The sequence below is a fragment of the Bison bison genome, unplaced genomic scaffold (genome assembly GCF_000754665.1).
Source record: "Bison bison bison isolate TAMUID 2011002044 unplaced genomic scaffold, Bison_UMD1.0 scf7180017864355, whole genome shotgun sequence".
NCBI lineage: Eukaryota > Metazoa > Chordata > Mammalia > Artiodactyla > Bovidae > Bison > Bison bison.
This window is the reverse complement of record NW_011494927.1, coordinates 579,508-600,808: the sequence shown is the minus strand read 5'-3', so window position 1 is coordinate 600,808 and position 21,301 is coordinate 579,508. Positions and strand designations below refer to the sequence as shown.

The 21,301-nt window shown below is 37.4% G+C and overlaps 1 protein-coding gene across 2 annotated transcripts in view; it reads left to right on the top strand.

Moving 5' to 3' along the window:
- MRE11A (MRE11 meiotic recombination 11 homolog A (S. cerevisiae)) overlaps positions 1-12,419 on the top strand; it is a 74,180-nt gene extending 61,761 nt beyond the window's left edge. For both annotated transcript variants that reach the window (XM_010855145.1, XM_010855144.1), the window contains 3 exons: positions 1,500-1,567; positions 7,032-7,110; positions 9,219-12,419. In XM_010855145.1, coding sequence (XP_010853447.1) covers positions 1,500-1,567; positions 7,032-7,110; positions 9,219-9,272 — 201 coding nt within the window. In that variant the 3' untranslated portion in view covers positions 9,273-12,419. The remainder of the gene's footprint in view (positions 1-1,499; positions 1,568-7,031; positions 7,111-9,218) is intronic.
- Positions 12,420-21,301: the final 8,882 nt, after the last annotated feature.

Below are 21,301 nucleotides of genomic sequence, written 5' to 3'. Positions count from 1 at the left end.
CACCCCCCACCCCCCCCCACCCTGAGATATAATAATCAAAAATGCCTCCAGACATGCCAGATGTTTCTGCAATGGGAGTAGGGGTTAAAAATCACACCTATCTGAGAATCACTGCTCTGTATCATACCACCCTAGCAATGTTAAATTCATCCCTTCCTGGTCTCTGCGAGCTTGTGATGTGGCTGACCTCCTCTTCCAGAAAACTTCTCTGTCCTGCTCCTACTATTGCTCTTTTATTTCTCTTAATTTCATCTTTTTTTTTTTTTTTCCACCTCTTCTGGTCCTTTTATCCTGACCTCCATTTCATTATTCCGTCAGCTGTTGCCCTCTATTGCTTCATATATGAAAACAAACAGAACTTTCATCATGTCCACAAGGAAGCTTCCCTTCTAGATTTTTCTTTTATAATGTAAGAATATGAGTTCAAAAAGAGTTAAGTCATGGCAAACTAACTTTTGGAAGAATATGAGTTCAAAAAGAGTTAAGTCATGGCAAACTGACTTTTTCTTTCATTTTTTTAATTGAGGATACATAGTGGAGAAGGCAATGGCACCCCACTCCAGTACTGTTGCCTGAAAAATCCCATGGACGGAGGAGCCTGGTAGGCTGCAGTCCAATGGTGTAGCTAGGAGTCAGACACAACTGAGTGACTTCACTTGCACTTTTCACTTTCATGCATTGGAGAAGGAAATGGCAACCCACTCCAGTATTCTTGCCTGGAGAATCCTAGGGACGGGAGCCTGGTGGGCTGCCGTCTATGGGGTCGCACAGAGTCGGACACGACTGAAGCAACTTAGCAGCAGCAGCAGCAGTGGTGGTTTAGAGGAATGCTGAAGGTGTTAGATTACTTCAAGGTACATAAGACAATCTAATGACAGTTTCATGGACAAAAATATTGTCTGGATTCATAGCTGATTAGACAGCTTCATTTAATGGTTTTTGACTAATAGTTCAATGTTAACCTGTTGAGGGAGTGGATCTCAAGTGCTGTTTTTTTCACTGTTTTGTCTTTGACTTTATCAGTTAGATGAAGACACAGCAAATGTGTGTATTAAGTGTCAAGATAACAGAAATATAGAATAGGTGGTATTTTGGATTATAGAATCAAGAATCATAAATATCTTTAGTGAGGCTTAAAGGCAACAAGTGGTATTTAACAGGGATAAATGTAACAGAAAAACAGATATTCAGTACTTCGAAGCCACACAGTCTTATATACCTCATTTTTAATTAGAGATGAAACAACGACGGTCTTTCATTTCAAACCCAAGAGAATCAATCACAGGGCACTATCTGCATGTGACCCTATGTGAGTCATTCACCAGTCTAGGTACATGTTCCTGTACGTACCCAGGCTGCCATGGTACAGGGTGCTGTTAACATGGTTTCTGCCTCCTTCTTTGTAAATTTTTATAAAAAATGTATTCTTAGACTCTTTAATGCATTTTTATTCAAATTTTCCATCCCCACAAAGACTATTTGCTGTTTCTCCCTCTTAGGTGATTGAGGTGGATGAGTCAGATACCGAAGAAGACGTTTTTCTGACTACTTTCAAAACTGATCAAAGGTAGGTGTAGTCACTTCCTACAAGAAGAAACATCTGAAAAAATTAAAAATTATCCAGAATTCTCCTTATACATTTTTCTAAGTCATGGAAATCTAACAGATTCATTTTCAACTAGTCATGTATTTGTTGTTGCTGTTTAGTCACTAAGTCATGTCTGACTCTTTGTAACCCCATGGACTAAGCTCTGTCCATGGAACCCTCCAGACAAGAATACTGGAGTGGGGTTGCCATGCCCTCCTCCAGGGGATCTTCCCGACCCAGGGATCAAACCATCATCTCCTGCATTGCAGGCAGATTCTTCACCACTGAGCCACCTGGGAAGCAGTCATGTATATACAAAAGTGAAAAATAGACCAGGGGCTAGTTCATAGAGTCAGTGCATCATTATTACAAGTATTTTCAGTGACAGTTTGAATAACTTGTCATTCATTTCCTTTTGCCTTTATTAACCAGTGATTTTCTTGTTAGAGTACTGTGTTCTCTTCAATTAACAGAAAATAGCTTTGTATTTTGTTTATATTCAGTTTCAGCTTTTAACACTTCCTGTACGTCAGGCACCATTCTAAGCCTTTGCATATGAATTAGATTGTTTGCTGCTTACAGTCACTCCAGGAGGTAAATGTGTTTATAACTCTGTTTTCCTCCCTTTTGTCTTTGAAGAAAGTGAAGCCTGGTAGTTTAAATAACTTACCTGAGGTCACCAGCCAGTCACGGACCAGGCATTCTGCTCCAGGACTCACCTCTGCCATTGCTTCTTTTATTTAATTTTATTGAAGTATTAGTTGATTTATAGAGTTGTGTTATTTTCTGCTGTACAGCAGAGTAGTTATACATATATATACATTCTTTTCACATTCTTTCCCATTATGGTTTATCCCAGGATATTGAATATTGTTGCCTGTGCTATACAGTAAGACCATGTTGTTTGTCCATTCTATATATAATAGTTTGCATCTGTTAATTCCAGATTCCCAGTCTATCCCATTTGCACCCTTCTCCCCCTTGACTAGCACAAGTCTGTTCTCTGTGTCTGTAACTCTATTTTTATTTTGTAAATAAGTTCATTTGTGTTGTATTTTAAATTCCACATATAAGTGATATCATATGGTATTTGTCTTCCTCATTCAGACTTACTTTGCTTGTTATGATAATCTCTAGGTTCATCCTCTGCTATTGCTTCTTAACATAATAGATTAAACTCTCAGACCTCTATGCATGAATAAGAGTCATTTAAATGACAAGAGATGATTTAGAAACTAACATTTTGGCAAGAAATCTGAAATCAGCCTTGGCAGATTTGTGTTCCTAATGACAGCAACTGGGTAACACGATTTAGGTTGTTTGGTGGAAATTATTTAGTAATAACATGGTTGGTATATTTATTTTAGTCATAATTGGAAGCATTAAGCTCTACTACTTACTGAGTATGGGCCTTGTACAAGTTTCTTCTGTGCCTCAGTGTCCTCATTTGTAAAATGAAGACAAGAATATTCATCTCCAAGGGTTATTATGAGGCTTAGAAATAAGTTAATGTTAGTGAAGTGCTAAGTACAGCACTGATAGCTTATGGTGAACGGTGCTGGATTTGTGGTCTCCAAAGGAGAAGATTTAACTCTGGGACCAAAGACACAGTCTCAGTCACTCAGAGCTTTGTGTAGCAGAGATTTTATTAAAGTGAAAGTGATAGAAAAGTGTTCTAGCAAAAGGCACAGGAAGGGGGTAGAAAAGTATCTGCCTCGCTAGTTTAAGCAGAGCATTAAATATATTTAAGCATTAAATATATTTATATAAAAGCATTATATACTTTTCAACTGGCTGTTGAGAATAGATAAAAAGAATGCGTCAAAGCTGTGAAAGTTTTGTCAGACCTCTTTTCCCACAGCATACATCTTGAGCTTAAAAAATACATGTCCTTGAGCAAGAGATAGGGCTTACAAGGCCTACGTGGCTAAGGCAAAAGAATGTGAAAAAGAAAGTATGTTCACCTCCTTAAAGGGGCCTTGGACTCCCTATCAACCTGCCTAAGTTAACTCTCTCAGTACTTGGCACAAAGTAACACCTCTATAAAGAGGAACAGGCTAGGGAAATCGAATGGGAATAATAGGAAGAATGGTAGGCAGTGAAAGCACTAATATTCTGGTGGTTAACTTGAAAAAGGAAAGAACTTTCAGCTGTAAAACTCCCTTCTGCTGGATAGGCAATGGTGGTCCACCCACTTTTCTTTGGAAAAATTGCAGCAAACTCTACCTTGTTGTGGGCTTCCATGGTGGTTCAGACAGTAAAGAATCTGCCTGCAGTGTGGGGGACCTGGGTTCGAATCCTATGTCTGGAAGATCACTTGGAGAAGGAAATGGGAACCCACTCCAGTATTCTTGCCCAGAGAAGTCCATGGACAAAGGAGCTTGGCAGGCTACAGTCCATGGGGTCGCAAAGAATTGGACACAACTGAGTGACTAACTCTACCTTGTTGTACTGGGAATAAGAGGACCCTTCCAGATTTGATAGAGCTGGTGGTACCCACCCTCATCTTAAAGCCACGAGCAAGAGAAGACCCGGTCCCATCAGGCCAGGGGGAAGAGGAGAGATGGAAGGGATCCTGTTAAACCTCGCAGTGAGGGGAACTGACATTTCGGGGGCACCTTTTATGTGCCAAGGCCAATTTAACATGTTATCTTATGCTTGTGACAGTGCTACAACTGACATAATTGGGCGAACATCTCTAGACAGGAATTCTGACCTGTGGCTCCAAATTATATCTGTGCAAAAATGAAGAAGACTTAGAGCTCCTGCACACAATTTAATACACCCTCTCTGCCTTAAAGCTCATCAAATTAAACCTTTTTTTTTTTTTGGTCATTAAGGACAAAAGCCATTTATTTATTTGGCCTAGCAGTCAAAGCAATATAGCCATTCTTTGCTTCCAGCACTGATTTATAAGGATAGAGGACCTCTTATAGACTGGATCTGTCAGTGTGTGGGGTCCTCTGGTATAGAATTAGGGGCCCCTGCTGTGATCACATGAGTCAGCGTCTGGTGTAGATGTCTGGGCACTATTGGTTATTTGTCTGGGGAGACAGCAGCAGGCAGAGTCAGGTCTCAGTGCGTGCTTCTTTCTTAACTTTCCACTTTCCCCAGCCCCCGTATCCACAATGCCTTGCCTGCCGTGGTGGGCTTCGGCTTTATGCTCTTGATGTTCTGTCTTCCTGTCACAGATGGAAACCAGTCAGTGACCAGTTCCAGCTTAGGTCAAATACAGAGAGGTAGGAGAGTCCCAGTTGGATCGGTTGATAAGTTCCTTGATCTGCTGTCTCTGAAGCTGTGTTGCTCTTCGAGTTTGCTCGTCATATCCTCCTTTACCTTTGTGCCTGAGAACCTGTGGGTTTTTCTGTTTCCTTCTGACATAAGACCTCTTGTTTCAAACAGTTTGTCCAGACAAGACCTTCAGTTCTTTTGCTGTAATAACATTCCAAAGCGTGGTAATAAATCGTTGGCTAGGAATTCACAAACGCTGCTTTCATTTGTGACAGGAGCCAGCCACCTTTTTCTTAAAGGGTTAGGTAGTAAATATTTTAGGCTTTGTGGGCCAGGAGACAATATTGGGGATATTATGTAGGTACTTAACGATTTAAATGTACCCATTTCAAAAGGTGAAGACCATTCTTAGCTCACATCTGTGGGCAACAGGTAGGCTGGATTTGGCTTGCTAACCAAGATTGCTGGCCCCTGTTCTAAGATAACTTAAAACTTTTATTAGTAAAAAGACAGGAATATGAATTCCATTACTACAAGTTAAGCTTCATAAAAGCAGATTCCTGATTAACTTGGTTACCGATATTTGCCAGGGCCTATCATTTAGTACTTGGCAAGGATCAAGTACTAAATAAATATTTGCTATTCAATTTGGACAGAACATGAATAATATTAACTAAGGCAACCCTAGAAAGCAGTGAGGCTTTTCCAAGATCCTTTTATCCTTTTATGGAAACATAGCTGATAGTTGAATTAAAATATTTCAATGTTGCCATAATTTTGAGGAGTAGAGGACAGTAGTAGATATGTGTTAATATATGCTAAGAACTATGATAATACAAGCAAACATCTGTGAAATGCTTCATACATGTCAGGCACTGATCGAAGTGTTTAGGTATATTAACACATTTAATCTTTTTAAAGTGGCTATTGATTTTTATTTTTGAAATTATTTTTTATTGGAGTATAATTACAATGCTGTGCTAGGTTCTGCTGCTAAGTCACTTCAGTCGTGTCTGACTCTGTGTGACCTCATAGACCGCAGCCCACTAGGCTCCCCCGTCCCTGGGATTCTCCATGCAAGAACACTGGAGTGGGTTGCCATTTCCTTTTCCAATGCATGAAAGTGAAAGTGAAGTCACTCAGTCGTGTCCGACTCTTAGTGACCCCATGGACTGCGGCCTACCAGGCTCCTCCATCCATGGGAGTTTCCAGGCAAGAGTACTGGAGTGGGGTGCCATCGCCTTCTCCGGTGCTAGGTTCTACTGTAGAGCAAAATGAATCAGCCATACATATACATACATATATTCCCTCACTTTGGGATTTTCTTCCCATTCAGGTCACTGCAGTGCAGTAAGTAGAGTTCCCTGTGCTACATAGTATGTTCTCATTAGTTATCTATTTTACAGAGAGTGTCAATAGTATATGGGCTTCCCTGGTGGCTCAATGGGAAAGAATCCACCTGCCAATGGAGGAGACGCAGGTTTGATCTCTGGGTTGGGAAGATCCCCTGTAGAAGGAAATGGCAACCCACTCCAGTATTCTTGCCTGGAAAATCCCATGGACAGAGGAGCCTGGCAGGCTTCATTCCATAGGGTCACAAAGAGTCAAACACAACTTGGTGACTAACCAGCAACAACAACATAAAGAGTACATATACGTAAATGCAATCTCTCAGTTCCTCCCACTCCTCCCCTTCCCCCCTTGGTGTTTGTATGTTTGTTCTGTGCGTCAGTCTCCATTCCTGGTTTGCAAATAGGTTCATCTCTCCCATTTTTCTAGATTCCACATGTGTGCATTAATGCAAGATAATTGTTTTTCTCTCTCTGACTTACTTCATCCTATATGACAGTTCTCTAGGTCCATCCACATCCCTACAAATGACCCAGTTTCATTCCTTTTTATGGCTAACACATTTAATCTCTTAAAAAAGTATTATTATCCTCGTTTCATATCTGAGGAGATTGTGGCACAGAGGCTGAGTACCTTGCTGGAAGCCATGTAACTCAGAAGGGGCAGAACTGGAATTCACACCTTGACCTCAGAGTGCTTTTCCTCACACATCTCTGAGCTTTTACTGCCTCTAATGCAGCTCGAAGAGAATGTACTAGCTGTTTTTATTTATGGCTGCTACTAAAATGAAAAATTTGGGAAGAAAGGCTCCTGTGATGAATTTTTGGTTCATCTTCTCTGTTTTTCTCCTATTTTGCCTCAGAGGCTCAAGCACTTCATCATCAAGCAAACCCATGTCCCAGAGCCAGATCACCAAAGGGGTCGACTTTGAATCAGATGAGGTAATAATGAAGTACTAAGTTAAATCTTAAATAATTTAAGTGTTTATAAAATCTGAATAGGAACTGCTAAGCTAGTTGCTAAAAATTATTTCTGAATATAGTTTCATTGATCACCTTCCTTGGAACCATAGTTACTGTGGAATCAATGAGTGGCCTCTGTTGAGTGCCTGTCAGTGGAAATGTCTCAGATGTGAAAGGCCTGAAATTAACGTCTAATATTCACTCAGCTCTTATTTAACCTGCCCAGTTAACAGTAGGATCAGAATAGTTTTTTTAAGCTTTTGTTGTTTATGTTTGGAGAAATAGCGGTGATAATATCATAGAAGTTACTTTTTAATAGAATGTTTATTAAATCCTCATTATATGCTCTACACATTTCCTATATAAGGATGCATGGTGGTAATTTTCAACTGTGGTAGAAACATGAACATAAAACTTAAATCTCAACCAGTTTTAAGTGTACAATTATCAATAGTTCACTAGTGTTAAGTGTATTCACATTGTTGTGCAACAGCCTCCAGAACCTGTGCATCTTCCAGAACCAAAAATCTATACCCATTGAACCACATCTTTCCATTTCCCCTCTCCTCAGCCCCTAGAAACCACTCTAGTGTCCTTATGATTTTGACTGCTCTGATACTTCAGATCAGTGGGATTATATAGAATGCGTCTTTTTCTGCCTGGCTTATTTCACTGAGCACAGTGTTCTCCAGGGTTATCCCCATTGTAGCATGTGAATCACACCTATGATTTTGAGCTTCACCTGCTGCTGTCATGTTCCCTGTGTCTCAGATGTGGTTTTGAAACAGCTCGAAGAAAGACTCCCTAGAACTCGGGCTACAGAGAAAAATGGCAACATGAACTCATACAGTCTGTCTATTAAATACTAACATGTTGCCTCCAGGAGAGAAGTGAGCAATTGTTGATGCATTTGTTAATTCCAGAGCATCTAGATATACATATGGTTATATGTTACTTAAAAAAATTTGTATACTTCAAGTTAACTGCAAAGGAGAACTATTTGCAAATTCTCTACTATACCTTAGTTTGGATTTAACTCTCATTTATAAATCAGTTCTGCCTTTTATGGTAGCAGAAAATGAATCAATAAGTGAGAGCGAATTTGTATTTCTCAAGACATCCGTATATCACTAGAGATAGCTAACTTGGTGAACATTTGAATGTGTTAACATCGCCAACAGAGCCTAACACCAAATAGTTATTCCTTTTTAGTAATTTCTTAAAAGAAACATAAACCAAAACTTTACAGTTTTGCTTTCTCTTTTGAATATTTAGTTATAAAATATATAATCATTGATTTATGTTATCTGCCTTAGATCATGTGTTTAGGGCTTATTTTAGGTTTGTTACTTTTCATTCTCTCTAAATTCTTAGCAAACATCTGTTATTCTTGCCTATTTATACTGTACATGTAATAAACAACCCAGGAACACAGGAACTCATTGAAACTGAAATAGCCCGTCTACTTCTTTTTCTAAAAAAATATTTGAAAGATTGCTTTGCTAGATTGTTTCTTGCATCATTCTGAGAGTATTGGATCTATTTCTGGCATTATATGGGTAGTGGGAATAAAAGTTGCAGTTATATCTAAACTGGATCATGTGGCTTCATTAATTTTTTGGCTTTCAGTTTCTGGAACGTGATATATACCAGTTATAAACTGTAAATTGAAAAAAAAAAAAAACCTGTTTAAAAACCTAATAGAAATAACTTGAATAGTATTTATTTTTTGGCTTTCCCATACCTTATTTGCTTTTTGTAGGATGAATAACCGAGAGACATATATTGACATATATTATGGGTGTATATATACACACTCATATAGAGCAGGGTAAATTTTTATTTTTAATGCTTGCTAAAAATTCAGTTGAGCTTATTTATTTTAACAGTGAAATGGCTACTAAGGAAGGGAGAAAGAGAAAAAAAAACTGACAATTTATATTTATGAAGGAAATAGAAACACGAAAGCATACCCAATGTGAAAAGAGAAGATGGCTCTTACTGGCATTGTTTGCCCGTAAGCACTTCTGTTTTATCTCAGTGAAGCATGGAACAGTCACTAATTTTACATTTGGATGTCGTTTTAGGACGATGACGATCCTTTTATGAACCTTAGTTGTTTAAGAAGAAACAGAAGATAATATATTTAATGGCAGTTTGAAGTTTTTAAGATTCGGGAAAAATTGAAACATTGCAGACTAAGAGTTTACCAGTTGAAGATTTTTTGAGTATTGCAGTTAACTGAAGAATTTGAATCATTCTTGTTTACACAGAGATGGAGAAACTAATGTATAAAAATTTATGTTTTTTAGTATCATTTCCTGACCATGACTCCACTGTCTGAGAAAATTCCCAGTTCAAGGACACATAGAGTAGCCTTGGTTCTCCTTATTTTTCAATCTGGTGTTAATGTTACCTGTATTATAAATGCTCTATAAAACTTAGAAGGTTATATGACATACAATAGTTTTATTTATACTGAGTGAGAGCTTTGTGTAAATATCATTCTTGAATAAGGACTAAAATAAATCTACCATTGTACATTTCTGCTTTATAATCAAACACTGTGTCAGTATTTTAAGGTGATGACATTTAGCCAGAGTTGAGGAAAAGAGCTTTACCCCTTTTTTTATAATTTTAGTAATTTCTAGACATCCTGGATTTCCTGTACATAAAACAGTTTATATGAACAGTGCCTAAGCTCACTGTTTGTTACTCAATATGTGTTCTTTTTCAATATATGTTCTTTTTCTAGTGCTTGTGAAGGTATCAGCCAGAGACTTTGAATGATTACATATATCCTGTACTTTGAACAACTCGATAAAAGTTGGTATCAAACAATAAAGTCTGTCATAATTATCATTTCTTATTCCAGTTGTAGCAAAGATTCTAAAAGATTGTGCTTCCATTGACTGGTAGTAATTTCCTGCATTATTTTCCATTATTAAAGTTTCTGTCTCTTCCTTATCTATTTCTAAGAGGAAAGGGCTAAAATAGTTTAACCATATTTTCTTAGAAATATTGAATCTTTTTTTTTTTTTTAGATTGGCCAATTGAGCCTTATGGTTATATTAGATTAACAATGAAGTATCACTTCTATGGAATATCAGTGCCAAGATTCCTCACTATTAATATTTTATCTTAACATTGAGCATGGGCAATTCCAAAATCTTAGAGAAGCAGCTTCTGTTACTTTTTCTTACTTGTAAATAAGAAAGGAGAAAATGGCTCTTACTACTTCTTAGGACCAAAGAATTTGACCTCTTCAGATTTAAGTTCAGTAATCCCATTTTCCTTTTTAAGACTGTTAAAAGACCCCGTTGGAGTGTTGTTTTCATCTTACAATGCAGCTATTTATTCAAACTCCTAAAGGAAGTTACAGATCTTGGTGGTGCAACAGCCTGACATTTCTTCATAGGTAGAAACAAACACTAGATGGAGCAATAGCCCTGATCTTTGGTATATTCAAACCTAGAATGTATCAAACTCCAAAAGACAACATTAGCTTAGTGGCTGGCCTGTATATCATATCCCTTTGCAATGACCCAAGTCAAGAATTGCAATGTAGCCCTGGTTTCTTTAAAAATATTTTCTGTACTTCATTTGAGTATAGGATTATTTTAGTAGGTAGCACCAAAGCCTCAGCAGAAGGCCTTGTCCTGTGAAATACTCTCCAGCACATCTACTCCCATCTTTAATATTCCCAGTATTTGAATGAAGCAAAGATGAGATGCTTTCCACGGTGGGATGGAAGCTGGTTTGGGAGACAATCTCTAGGAAGACTCAGCTAATGACTCTTCTCACCTGCCAATCAGATGTGTTCAGGTGAGAGTCATAGTAAGGGACATGGTCACTAATGCAACCTGACAGGTTCCTGAGAAAAAGAGTAAGGACTTCCTCTGTGCAAACTGCTCTATGGTATGAAAGAGGTACTAAATGGGATGCATTTAGCTCCTGTGAAAAGTAACTCAGGCAGGGAGAGAAGGTGAATTCTCCCCAGCTAATTCAGGTCATTTTGTGAATAGCATGTCACTTCCTGTATATTGGTTGGCCCAAAAGTGTTGGGGTTTTCCATGAAATGTTACAAAAAACCCAAATGAACTTTGGGGCCAACCCTGTAGTAAGTATGGAGAAGGAAATGGCACCCCACTCCAGTATTCTTGCCTGGAGAATCCTGTGGATAGAGGAGCCTGGTGGGCTGCTGTCCATGGGGTCACACAGAGTCAGACACGACTGAAGCGACTTAGCTGCAGCAGCAGCAGCAGCTATAGTAAGTAAAGTAGGAAAGAAAGACATTTTTGATGAATTTTGCTCCATAGTTAAGTATGCCACATACCCTTTTTATTGTATATTGATGCAGTAAAATCTAGGGCTTTTTGGATGATTTTTCGAGTTGGGATAGATGTGTGGAGGTGATAACTGCAGAACCCCTGCAGTTTCCTCAGAGGCTGAGAGAAAGCATCAGTGAAAACATTCTGAGGGGAAAACTTCTTTCATCATTTACCAAAGAATATCTTTTTTCTGGCGTTTTATATCAAAAATATAATAGTACATTTATAATTCTAGGAAATAAAAGTGGTACTTAGGAAATTCAGGCATTCAGACGTCCAATTTGGGTACATATTGGATATGGTTTTCATAAATGTTTAAAATTATGAAATACAGTAACAGAAAAGTCATGTAGTTAAACAAATAATGATAAAGTGAGCCTCATGGCATTCTGTACAGGTCAGAAAATAGAATTTCACCAGTGCCTCAGGAGCACTGGTGTCCTCTCTAGGAAACCCCATCTTGACCCCTGCCATTGAGAAGTTTGTTCTTTCACCACAAGGTGGTGCTTCCAAATTTAAAATTTACTCAGTGTAGTTTTGCAGTAAATTTGGAACCTATGCAATAATACTGAACCTATGCAGTTAAAACCAAAATTAGCTTTCTAATTTTATATGTAAATTGCTTGGCATATTTCACCTGGCTCAGCCTGTGTTACTAAGGAAATTGTCAGTTCAATAAATTTTACATATAAAGGTTCAAGAAGAAAATGTTTTATGTTTTAATAAAGAGAGAAAAGTCTTTATTAGAAAAATGGAATTAAAAAGTTTCCCATTGTAAAATTTTTCTGTTGGAGTGTACTGTATTTAAAAATAACTTTCCCCCAGTGTAATCTGTTGTCCTTTTTTGTATTCCTTATACATTTGTCACACTGTTTTATGGCTTTTTAAAGCTAATTATTATTTTTTTTTTTAAGCTCATTTGTTATGGAATAAAGATTTGGTTTTTTTGAGTCAAAAGAGCTTCCATATTTTTGAATGAAAAATGTCTACATTTCATCATTTGCTTATCTTATTCCCTTTTAATATTTCTGAACTTAATGTTTAATAACTAGGTCTCAAAATACTAGCAGTTTAGATAGGTCTCTATGAAGTCAGTTCATATAGCTTTCTCTTGCCAAGCACATTTGTATATCTGTTCTGTGACTGATAGCTAAATCTGATTTTAGCTATTTAAATCATACAGGCAATGTGTATTCTTCAAAATTCAGACATTGAAATCTTTATCAAAACATATATTTCCCCATAATCTTCTCCCCAAACAACCTCTCAACAGTTTAGGTACATATTTCTCTAATTGCTTTTGACATGACTATTAACAAAAATGGTTGAACAGTCTCTGTGTCAAGGTATATGTTCACCTTAGTATTTACTTTGACATCCTGAGTTTTATGTATCTTGTTTATCAAGCTCTTTTACTTTAAGCCACCATTGTCTGTTTTTTTTGAGAGATAATTGCAGTGCTTTCCAATGTGTAATTTAAGTGTTATCACTCTAATAATTTGGGTCAAATAAAAGAATATTTAATCTGTGTGCCTTGATGTCATAAGTGGTAAAGCAGGATTCAAAGGGCTCTTGACCAGTGATTGCACATAATAGTTGATTAGCCAAAAGAAGCACGATGGATATTAGGCTGTTTGGCCCAGGCTGCTCTGTTTTCTCTGTTAGAGCTACAGCAGTGCTTATGAATCATGTACAGCCACCCAACACTAGCACTTGAGTGCCCTTGATCACAGTACCTCATTTCAAGTGTTTCGTTTTTGTTATGTTTAAAAATCAGTATTTTCTCATCTGTAAGCTTATAAAACTAACTTCGGTCTACCTATAATTGCATTTGAACTGATTATGGGATGTATCTGGACTTTGAGCAAGTGTTGCTAGAGGTGAAAAGGCATTGCCTAGTAGAATGAGAGGCACAATTGCGTATCTGATGGTCTTTTGTTTTGTTTTGCCTGTAGGTCTTGATAGTCTAGAAATAGGACTTGTGAAATGACATCTAACCATCTGTCATAGACATACCTGAAAGCACCCAGCAGCTCATCATTCTAGTCTTGATTTCTGAGCTTTTCAGTAGTGCTTTGAAACCAGGTTACATTTTTTAAACTTTTAATTTTGAAATAATATCAAATTTATGGAAAATGTGCAGGGATAATAGAGAACTTTTTACCTTTTACTCAGATTCACCAATTTTTAACTTTTCATCATTAAAAAAAAGTATTCTCTATGTGTGTATGTTCCATGCCATTTCCTTCTCCAGAGGATCTTCCTGACCCAGGGATTGAACCCAGGTCTCCCGCATTGCAGGCAGAGGTTTTAACCTCTGAGCCACCGGGGATCCATACATATATTCATATACAAACATGAACATGTACACTTATGTGTAATTTTTTTTTCAGTCTTTGGAGAGTAGATTGCAAAGGGAAATGCTTCTTTGCCCCTTAATACTTCAGTGTATATTAGTGTGCCCTCAAATGTTGTTCTCTTCCCTCCCACATCCCTTTCTCTGCTCTATTGTAAGTAAACAATTTCATTGTTTATCTTTTCTGTATTTATTTTAGCTAAAAATGAATTTGTGTATTTTAATTTCTCCATTTTTCTTATGCAAAAAGTTGTATGCTATATAATTCTCTCCCTGCCCCCCACCAAACAATATATCCTGAAAATTACACCAAACAATTTATATAGATTTTTCTGTTTTTCATAGCTGCATAGTACTCCCTTGAGGTTAAATACAGTGGTTTATTCTATCATTTTCCTGTATTTGGGTATTTAAGTAGCTCCAGTATTTGCAATTATATAAACATTTCTGCAATGTTAACATTGTTAGTATTTTGTTATTTATGGATGTGTATCTTCAGAGTAAATTACTGGAAGGTGGAATTGCTGGGTAAAACAGTAAATGTTTGTGTAGTTTTGCTAAATACCACCAAATTCCCTCCATAGGGGTTACTCTGTTTTGTATTTCTGCCAAAGATATGTGAGACAGCCTATTTCTCCATAGCCTCACCATTAGAATTTATTGTCAAGCTTTTGATTTTTTGCCAATCTAGTGGATGAGCATCTCCATATAATTTTAGTTTGCATTTCTGTTATGAACCTGTAAATATATATTTCAGGGCCATCTTTGGTATATTGCTTGTTCATGTATTTAACCCCTTTTCCTAAGATCTTTAGTTCTTCCACCCCCACCAATTAGTAAAAATACTTTCATGTTAAGGATATTAGCCCTTTGTCTATAATGCATTACTTTCTTTTTGTGCTCTTACAGTTTCATTTGTCCACATTTAGATCTCTGATCCACTTAGAGTTTGCTCTTGTGTAAAGTTGTAAAGAATAGATTTAATTTTCTCTTTTACAAATGACTATCCAGTTGTCTGTCCATCATTTATTAAAGCTGCCTCTTTGCCCCAGTGATGGGCTAGGTTCCCATATGTTGTATGGTCTATTTCTCAAGTTTGTTCCCTTCCATTGGTGCTCTTCATGCACCAATAGCACAAAGTTTAAATATGAAGGCTGTATAGTATGTTTTAATGTGTAGTATTAAAGACTAGAGATCTCTTCAAGAAAATTAGAGATACCAAAGGAACATTTCATACAAAGATGGCCACAATAAATTGGACAGAATCATATGGACTAATAGAAGCAGAATATATTAAGAAGAGGTGGCAAGAATAGAACTGTACAAAAAAGATCATGACCCAGATAACCATGATGGTGTGATCACTCAACCTGGAGCCAGACATCCTGAAGTGAGGAGTTAAGTGGGCCTTAGGAAGCATCACTATGAACAAAGCTAGTGGAGGTGATGAAATTTCCAGCTGAGCTATTTCAAATCCTAAAAAATGATGCTGTGAAAGTGCTGCACTCAATATGCCAGCAAATTTGAAAAACTTAGCAGTGGCCACAGGACTGGAAAAGGTCAGTTTTCATTCCAGTCCCAAAGAAAGGCAATGCCAAAGACTATTCAAACTACTGCACAATTGCATTCATCTCACATGCTAGGAAAGTAATGCTCAAAATTCTCCAAGCCAGGCTTTAACAGTACATGAACTGTGAACTTCCTGATATTCAAGCTGGATTTAGAAAAGGCATAGGAATCAGAGATCAAATTGCCAAAATCTGTTGGATCATTGAAAAAGCAAGAGAATTCCAGGAAAACATCTACTTTTGCTTTATTGATTATGCCAAAGCCTTTGACTGTGTAGATCACAACAAAGTGTGGAAAATTCTTCAAGAGATGGGAATACAAGACCACCACCTTACCTGCCTCCTGAGAAATCTGTATGCAGGTCAAGAAGCAAGAATTAGAACCAAACATGGAACAACAGAGTTGTTCCAAATTGGGAAGGGAGTACATCAAGGTTGTATATTGTCACCCTGCTTATTTAACTTATATGCGGAGTACATCACACGAAATGCTGGACTGGATGAAGAACAAGCTGGAATCAAGATTGCTGGGAGAAATATCAATAACCTCAAATATGCAGATGATACCACACTTACGGCAGAAAGTGAAGAGGAACTAAAGAGTCTCTTGATGAAGGTGAAAGAGGAGAGTGAAAACCTGGCTTAAAACTCAGTATTCAAAAAACTAAGATCATGGCATCCGTCCCATCACTTCATGGCAATAGATTGGGAAACAATGGAAACAGTGACAGACTTATTTTCTTGGGCTCCAAAATAACTGCAGACATGAAATTAAAAGATGCTTGTTTCTTGGAAGAAAAGCTATGACCTACCCAGACAGCATGTTAAAAAATAGAAGAAATTAAAAGATGCTTGTTTCTTGGAAGAAAAGCAATGACCTACCCAGACAGCATATTAAAAAATAGAGACATTACTTTTCCCACAAAGGTCCATATAGTCAAAGCTATGGTTTTTCCAGTAGTCGTGTATGGATGTGAGAGTTGGACTGTGAAGAAAGCGGAGTGCTGAAGAATTGATGCTTTTGAATGTCGTGTTGGAGAAGACTCTTGAGAGTCCCTTGGACTGCAAGGAGATCCAACCAGTCCATCCTAAAGGAGATCAGTCCTGGGTGTTCATTGGAAAGACTGATGTTGAAGCTGAAACTCCAATTCTTTGGCCACCTCATGCGAAGAGCTGACTCATTAGAAAAGACCCTAATGCTGGGAAAGATTGAGGGCAGGAGGAGGAGGAAATGACAGAGGATGAGATGGTGGGATGGCATCACTGACTCAATGGACATGAGTTTGAGCAGGCTCCTGGAGTTGCTGATAGACAGGGAGGGCTGGCGTGCTGCAGTCCGTGGGATTGCAGAGAGTCAGACACGACTGACTGAACTGAACTGAACTGAGCTGAATGTAATAGGGCTCATTACCCCTCATAGCTTTTCATTTTCAATGTTTTCCTAGGTATTTTGTGTTTGTTTTTCCAAAGTAACTTAAGTATCTCTCTTGTAGCTTCAACAGCAACAAAAACTGTTTTGGTATATTTTTTTAGAATTTTATTAAATTTACAAATTAGGAAGAACTGGTATCTTTTAAGGATATCCTATCTAAGAACAAAGACTAACATTTATTCAAGTTTATTTTATGTGTCTTAAAAATGTTTAAAATGTTCTTCATAGAGGTTTTGAACACTAAAAATCTAATCATCAGTATTATTTCATCTTGTCATGCTGGTACTGTGATTATGGTTTTTCTCCTCCATTATATCTTATAACTTGGTATTATTTTTACATATGAAATCTATTTGTTTTTGTATAATAATTTTATATCCTGCTAATTTGATGAATCCTGTCACTTAAATTTGTTTTATCTTTGATACATTTGGCTTTTTCAGGTGTAATTTTATGTGATCTGCCAATGAAGATATTTTTAGGTCTTGTTTCAGTTTTTATGCCTTTAATGTTTTTTGTCTTATCTAAGTGCACTGGCCTCCAGTGTAAATATATCAAAAAACTGCAAAGTACAGACAAGGAACATAAAATTTTAGCTTCTTCTCCAAATTTTATAAATTTAGCAAATGATAACTTCATTCAAATGGGCTCATACAGTGTGTACCTTTTTTTGTGTATAACTTCTTTTTCACAATGTAATATCTGAGCTACAGCCATGTTGCAGCATTTCCCTACTTTTTCATTGCTTATAGCAGTTCCCACTCCCACCAGCCACATAGCATGGTCCATGTCCTTATAAAATACTTGATATTTTCACCCTTTCTCATTTTAGTCATTCTGATGGATATGTAGTACTGTCTTCTGTTTTTATTTTCATTTTTCTGATAACTAATGATGTTAAGAAACATACATGCATATTTTTTTCACAATTTTGATGTCTTTTGTAATATATGTATTCAAATATTTTGCCCATTTTTGAGTGAGTATTCTGCTTTTTTTTTAAACTGATTTCTGAGATGTATGTTTTATATAATTTCTTTATTGTGTGTATGTATTGAAAATTCTCTCCAATGGCTTACCCTTTCATTCTGTAAGTGATGTTTTGTTGAAAAGAAGTTCTTCATTTCAACAAAGTTCAGTTTATCAGTGATTAACGTTTTTGTGTCTTATTTCTCTATCCTAAGATCTTAGAATCTGGAGGTTCATCTATGTTATCTCCCAAAAGTTTATTGATTTGTCTTTGACATGTAACTCTACAGTCCAGCTGGGCATTTATTTTTATGTGTGGTCTGAGATATGAATCATTTCATTCTACTCCACATGGAGACGCCCTTGCCCCAACACCATTTGTTGATATCACTTGTCATTTTCCCCTGCAGTGCAGAGCTCTCTTTGTCATTAATTAACAGACCACATATACATATGTGGATTTATTTCTGACCTTTTTATTCGGTTCCATTACTCTGTTTCAAATTCATTACTATACTTTTATAATGAGCTTTTCATCTACTAGAACATGCCTTCCCTCTTTGTTTTTTATTTCCCCAAAAATATCTTGGTAATTCTTGGCTCCATAAATTTTCAAGTAAATTTTATAATCATATATACTGCTTGTGAGTTAATATAAGTTTTTAGCAAAAATACTTCTGTAGTTTCAGTTTGGTTATAATTTTTTAATTGAAATATAGTTGATTTACAATGTTATGTTAACTTCTCCTGTACAGTAAAGTAATTCATATACACACACACACACACACATTCTTTTTTCTTTATTCTTTTCCATTATGGTTTATCTCAGGACATTGAATATAGTTCCCTGTTCTATATGGTTGGTTATAATTCTTAACTGTTATCGATTGTAGTTGATTTAATTCAAACTTTGATCTTATTCCCAGACTTGACATTTCCTTTGATAGTCAAAGAAACCAATTTGGGTTGCTAAGAGCTAGCTAATGTTTGTGACATTAAGAAAATATCCTATTCTTGCTGTTATTTTTCTGTTTCTTACCTGAAATGTTACCAACCTTGTTTACCTGGCCTAATGTTCCTTTGCCTGTTGATGACCTAGCCTGTCAGGAGAGAGTAGTAATGATTCCCATGCCCCAACCTCACCCACCTTCCTTTCTTCCAAGCTGTGTAAGCCAGGTAGATTACCCTCCTCTCCCGAGACCCTTTGTTCATTTACAAAACAGCCAGTCCAGGCTTTCTGCCAGTTCTGACCCTCACTATCCAACCCCCTCTGTCTCTCCAGCTGTTGGTTTCCTTCCGTCTTCATGTCCACTCCCTACGTGACATCCCCTTGTATTCTGCAGGGGTCCCTTCTCCCCAGGGGTCACACCAGGGAATGAGGAGAGGTGGACGATGAAGGAGAGTGATGTTCATTGAGTTGCCCTTCCCTGCCAGGCCCAACTGTGTATGAAAGTGTTACTCGCTCAGTTGTGTCTTTTTAACCCCATGGATTGTAACCTGCCAGGCTTCTCTGTCCATGGAATTCTCCAAGCAAGAATACTGGAGTAGGTAGCCATTCCTTTCTCCAGGGGATCTTCCCAACCCAGGGATCAAAGCCCGGTCTCCTGAACTGCAGGCAAACTGTATCATCTGAGCCACCAGGCTTCCAGGTGTGTATATGCGTGCTCATTATTCTCATAACACTAAAAAGTAGGCATTATTACCCTTTTTAAAGAGCATAAGATCACAACAAACGGGAACATCCTTAAAGAGATGAAAATACCAAACCACCTTACCTGCCTACAGGGAAACCTGTATCCAGGTCAAGAAGCAACAGTTAGAACTGGACATGGAACAACAGACTGGCTTAAAATCGGGAAAGGAATACATCAAGGCTGTATGTTGTCACCCTGCTTATTTAACTTATATGCAGAGTACATCATGTGAAATGCTGGGATGGATGAATCAAACAAGCTAGAATCAAGATTACCAGGAGAAACATAAACAGTCTCAGATATGCAGATGATACCACCCTAATGCCAAAAACCCAAGAAGAACTAAAGATTTCTGATAAAGCTGAAAGAGAGTGAAAAAGCTGACGAAATTCAGCATTCAAAAACGAAGATAATGACACCCAGTCCCATCATTTCAATGGCAAATAGATGGGGAAACAATGGAAACAGTGACAGTGATTTTATTTTCTTGAGCTCCAAAATCACTGCAGACATTGACTGCAGCCATGAAATTAAAAGATACTTAACTCCTTGGAAGAAAAGCTATGAAAAACCTAAACAGCATATTAAAAAGCAGAGGTATCACTTTTCTGATAAAGGTCTGAATAGTCAAAACTATGGTTTTTCCGGTAGTCATGTATGGATGTGAGAGTTAGAGTATAAGGAAACTGAGCAATGAAGAATTGAAATTTTTGAACTGTAGTGTTGGAGAAGACTCTTGAGAGTCCCTTGGACAGCAAGGAGATCAAACCTGTCAATACTAAAGGAAATCAGTCCTGAATATTCCTTGGAAGGACTGATGCTGAAGCTGAAGCTCCAATGCTTTGGCCACCTGATGTGAAGATCTGACTCATTGGAAAAGATCCTGATGCTGGAAAAGATTGAAGGCAGGAGGAGAAGGGGACAAGAGGAAGACATCATCAAGTCAATGCACATGAGTTTGAGCAAACTCTGGAAGATGGTGGACAGGGAAGACTGGAGTGCTGCAATCCATGGGGTCACACATGGAGTGAGGCGTGATTTAGCAACTGAACAAGATCACACAGCTAGTAAATGTAGAGCTGAGATTTAAATCTGAATCCATATCTTGTTCTTTCTGCATGACCACACTGCCTCCCATGAAACTGATCTTTCTGCATGACCACACTGCCTCCCATGAAACTGAGGCATGTCCTGACTTAACAACCTAAAACAGTAGTCTCAAATCCTGGTGCATCTTTGAACAGAGATTATATAAAAAAGAAGGGCAAAGTACAAAGGAAACTGTGAGCTGGATCTCATGTTGGTGACTGGCCCAGACAGAGTAAACACCCAGAGGAGAGCTTTCCCGTGGAGAGAGACTTTTCAAATGGTTACAAGGATTCATATTAAACAATAAGCAGTAAATATGGGTGACTCATTGACCAAGTTCTTGTGAAAATTGAAAAGTAAATGGTATCCAGTTGGTTCAGATAAAATCTATAATAGATAATAGATTATCGAATGGGTGACCACTGGGATTGTCAGGATTAATTCAGTTAGGTTTAATGTGTCCAGCAACTAAAATTATTTAATAATTTCCTATGGGAATTTTTCTATTTTTTGGTTTTCTCCCCAAATCACATTGATTATTTTTTTCTGATTATAAAAAAATTGGAAATATATAATTAATATAATAAATATATATGTATTTGTGAATATACTTTGTTTCTTTAAGATAAATTCTTAGACATGAACTTTTTGAATATAAAGTGTGGTTACATTTTAAAGACTTGGTAAAAGCTAACAAATTCCCTTGTTGAATGGCCAGAGGACATGCATTT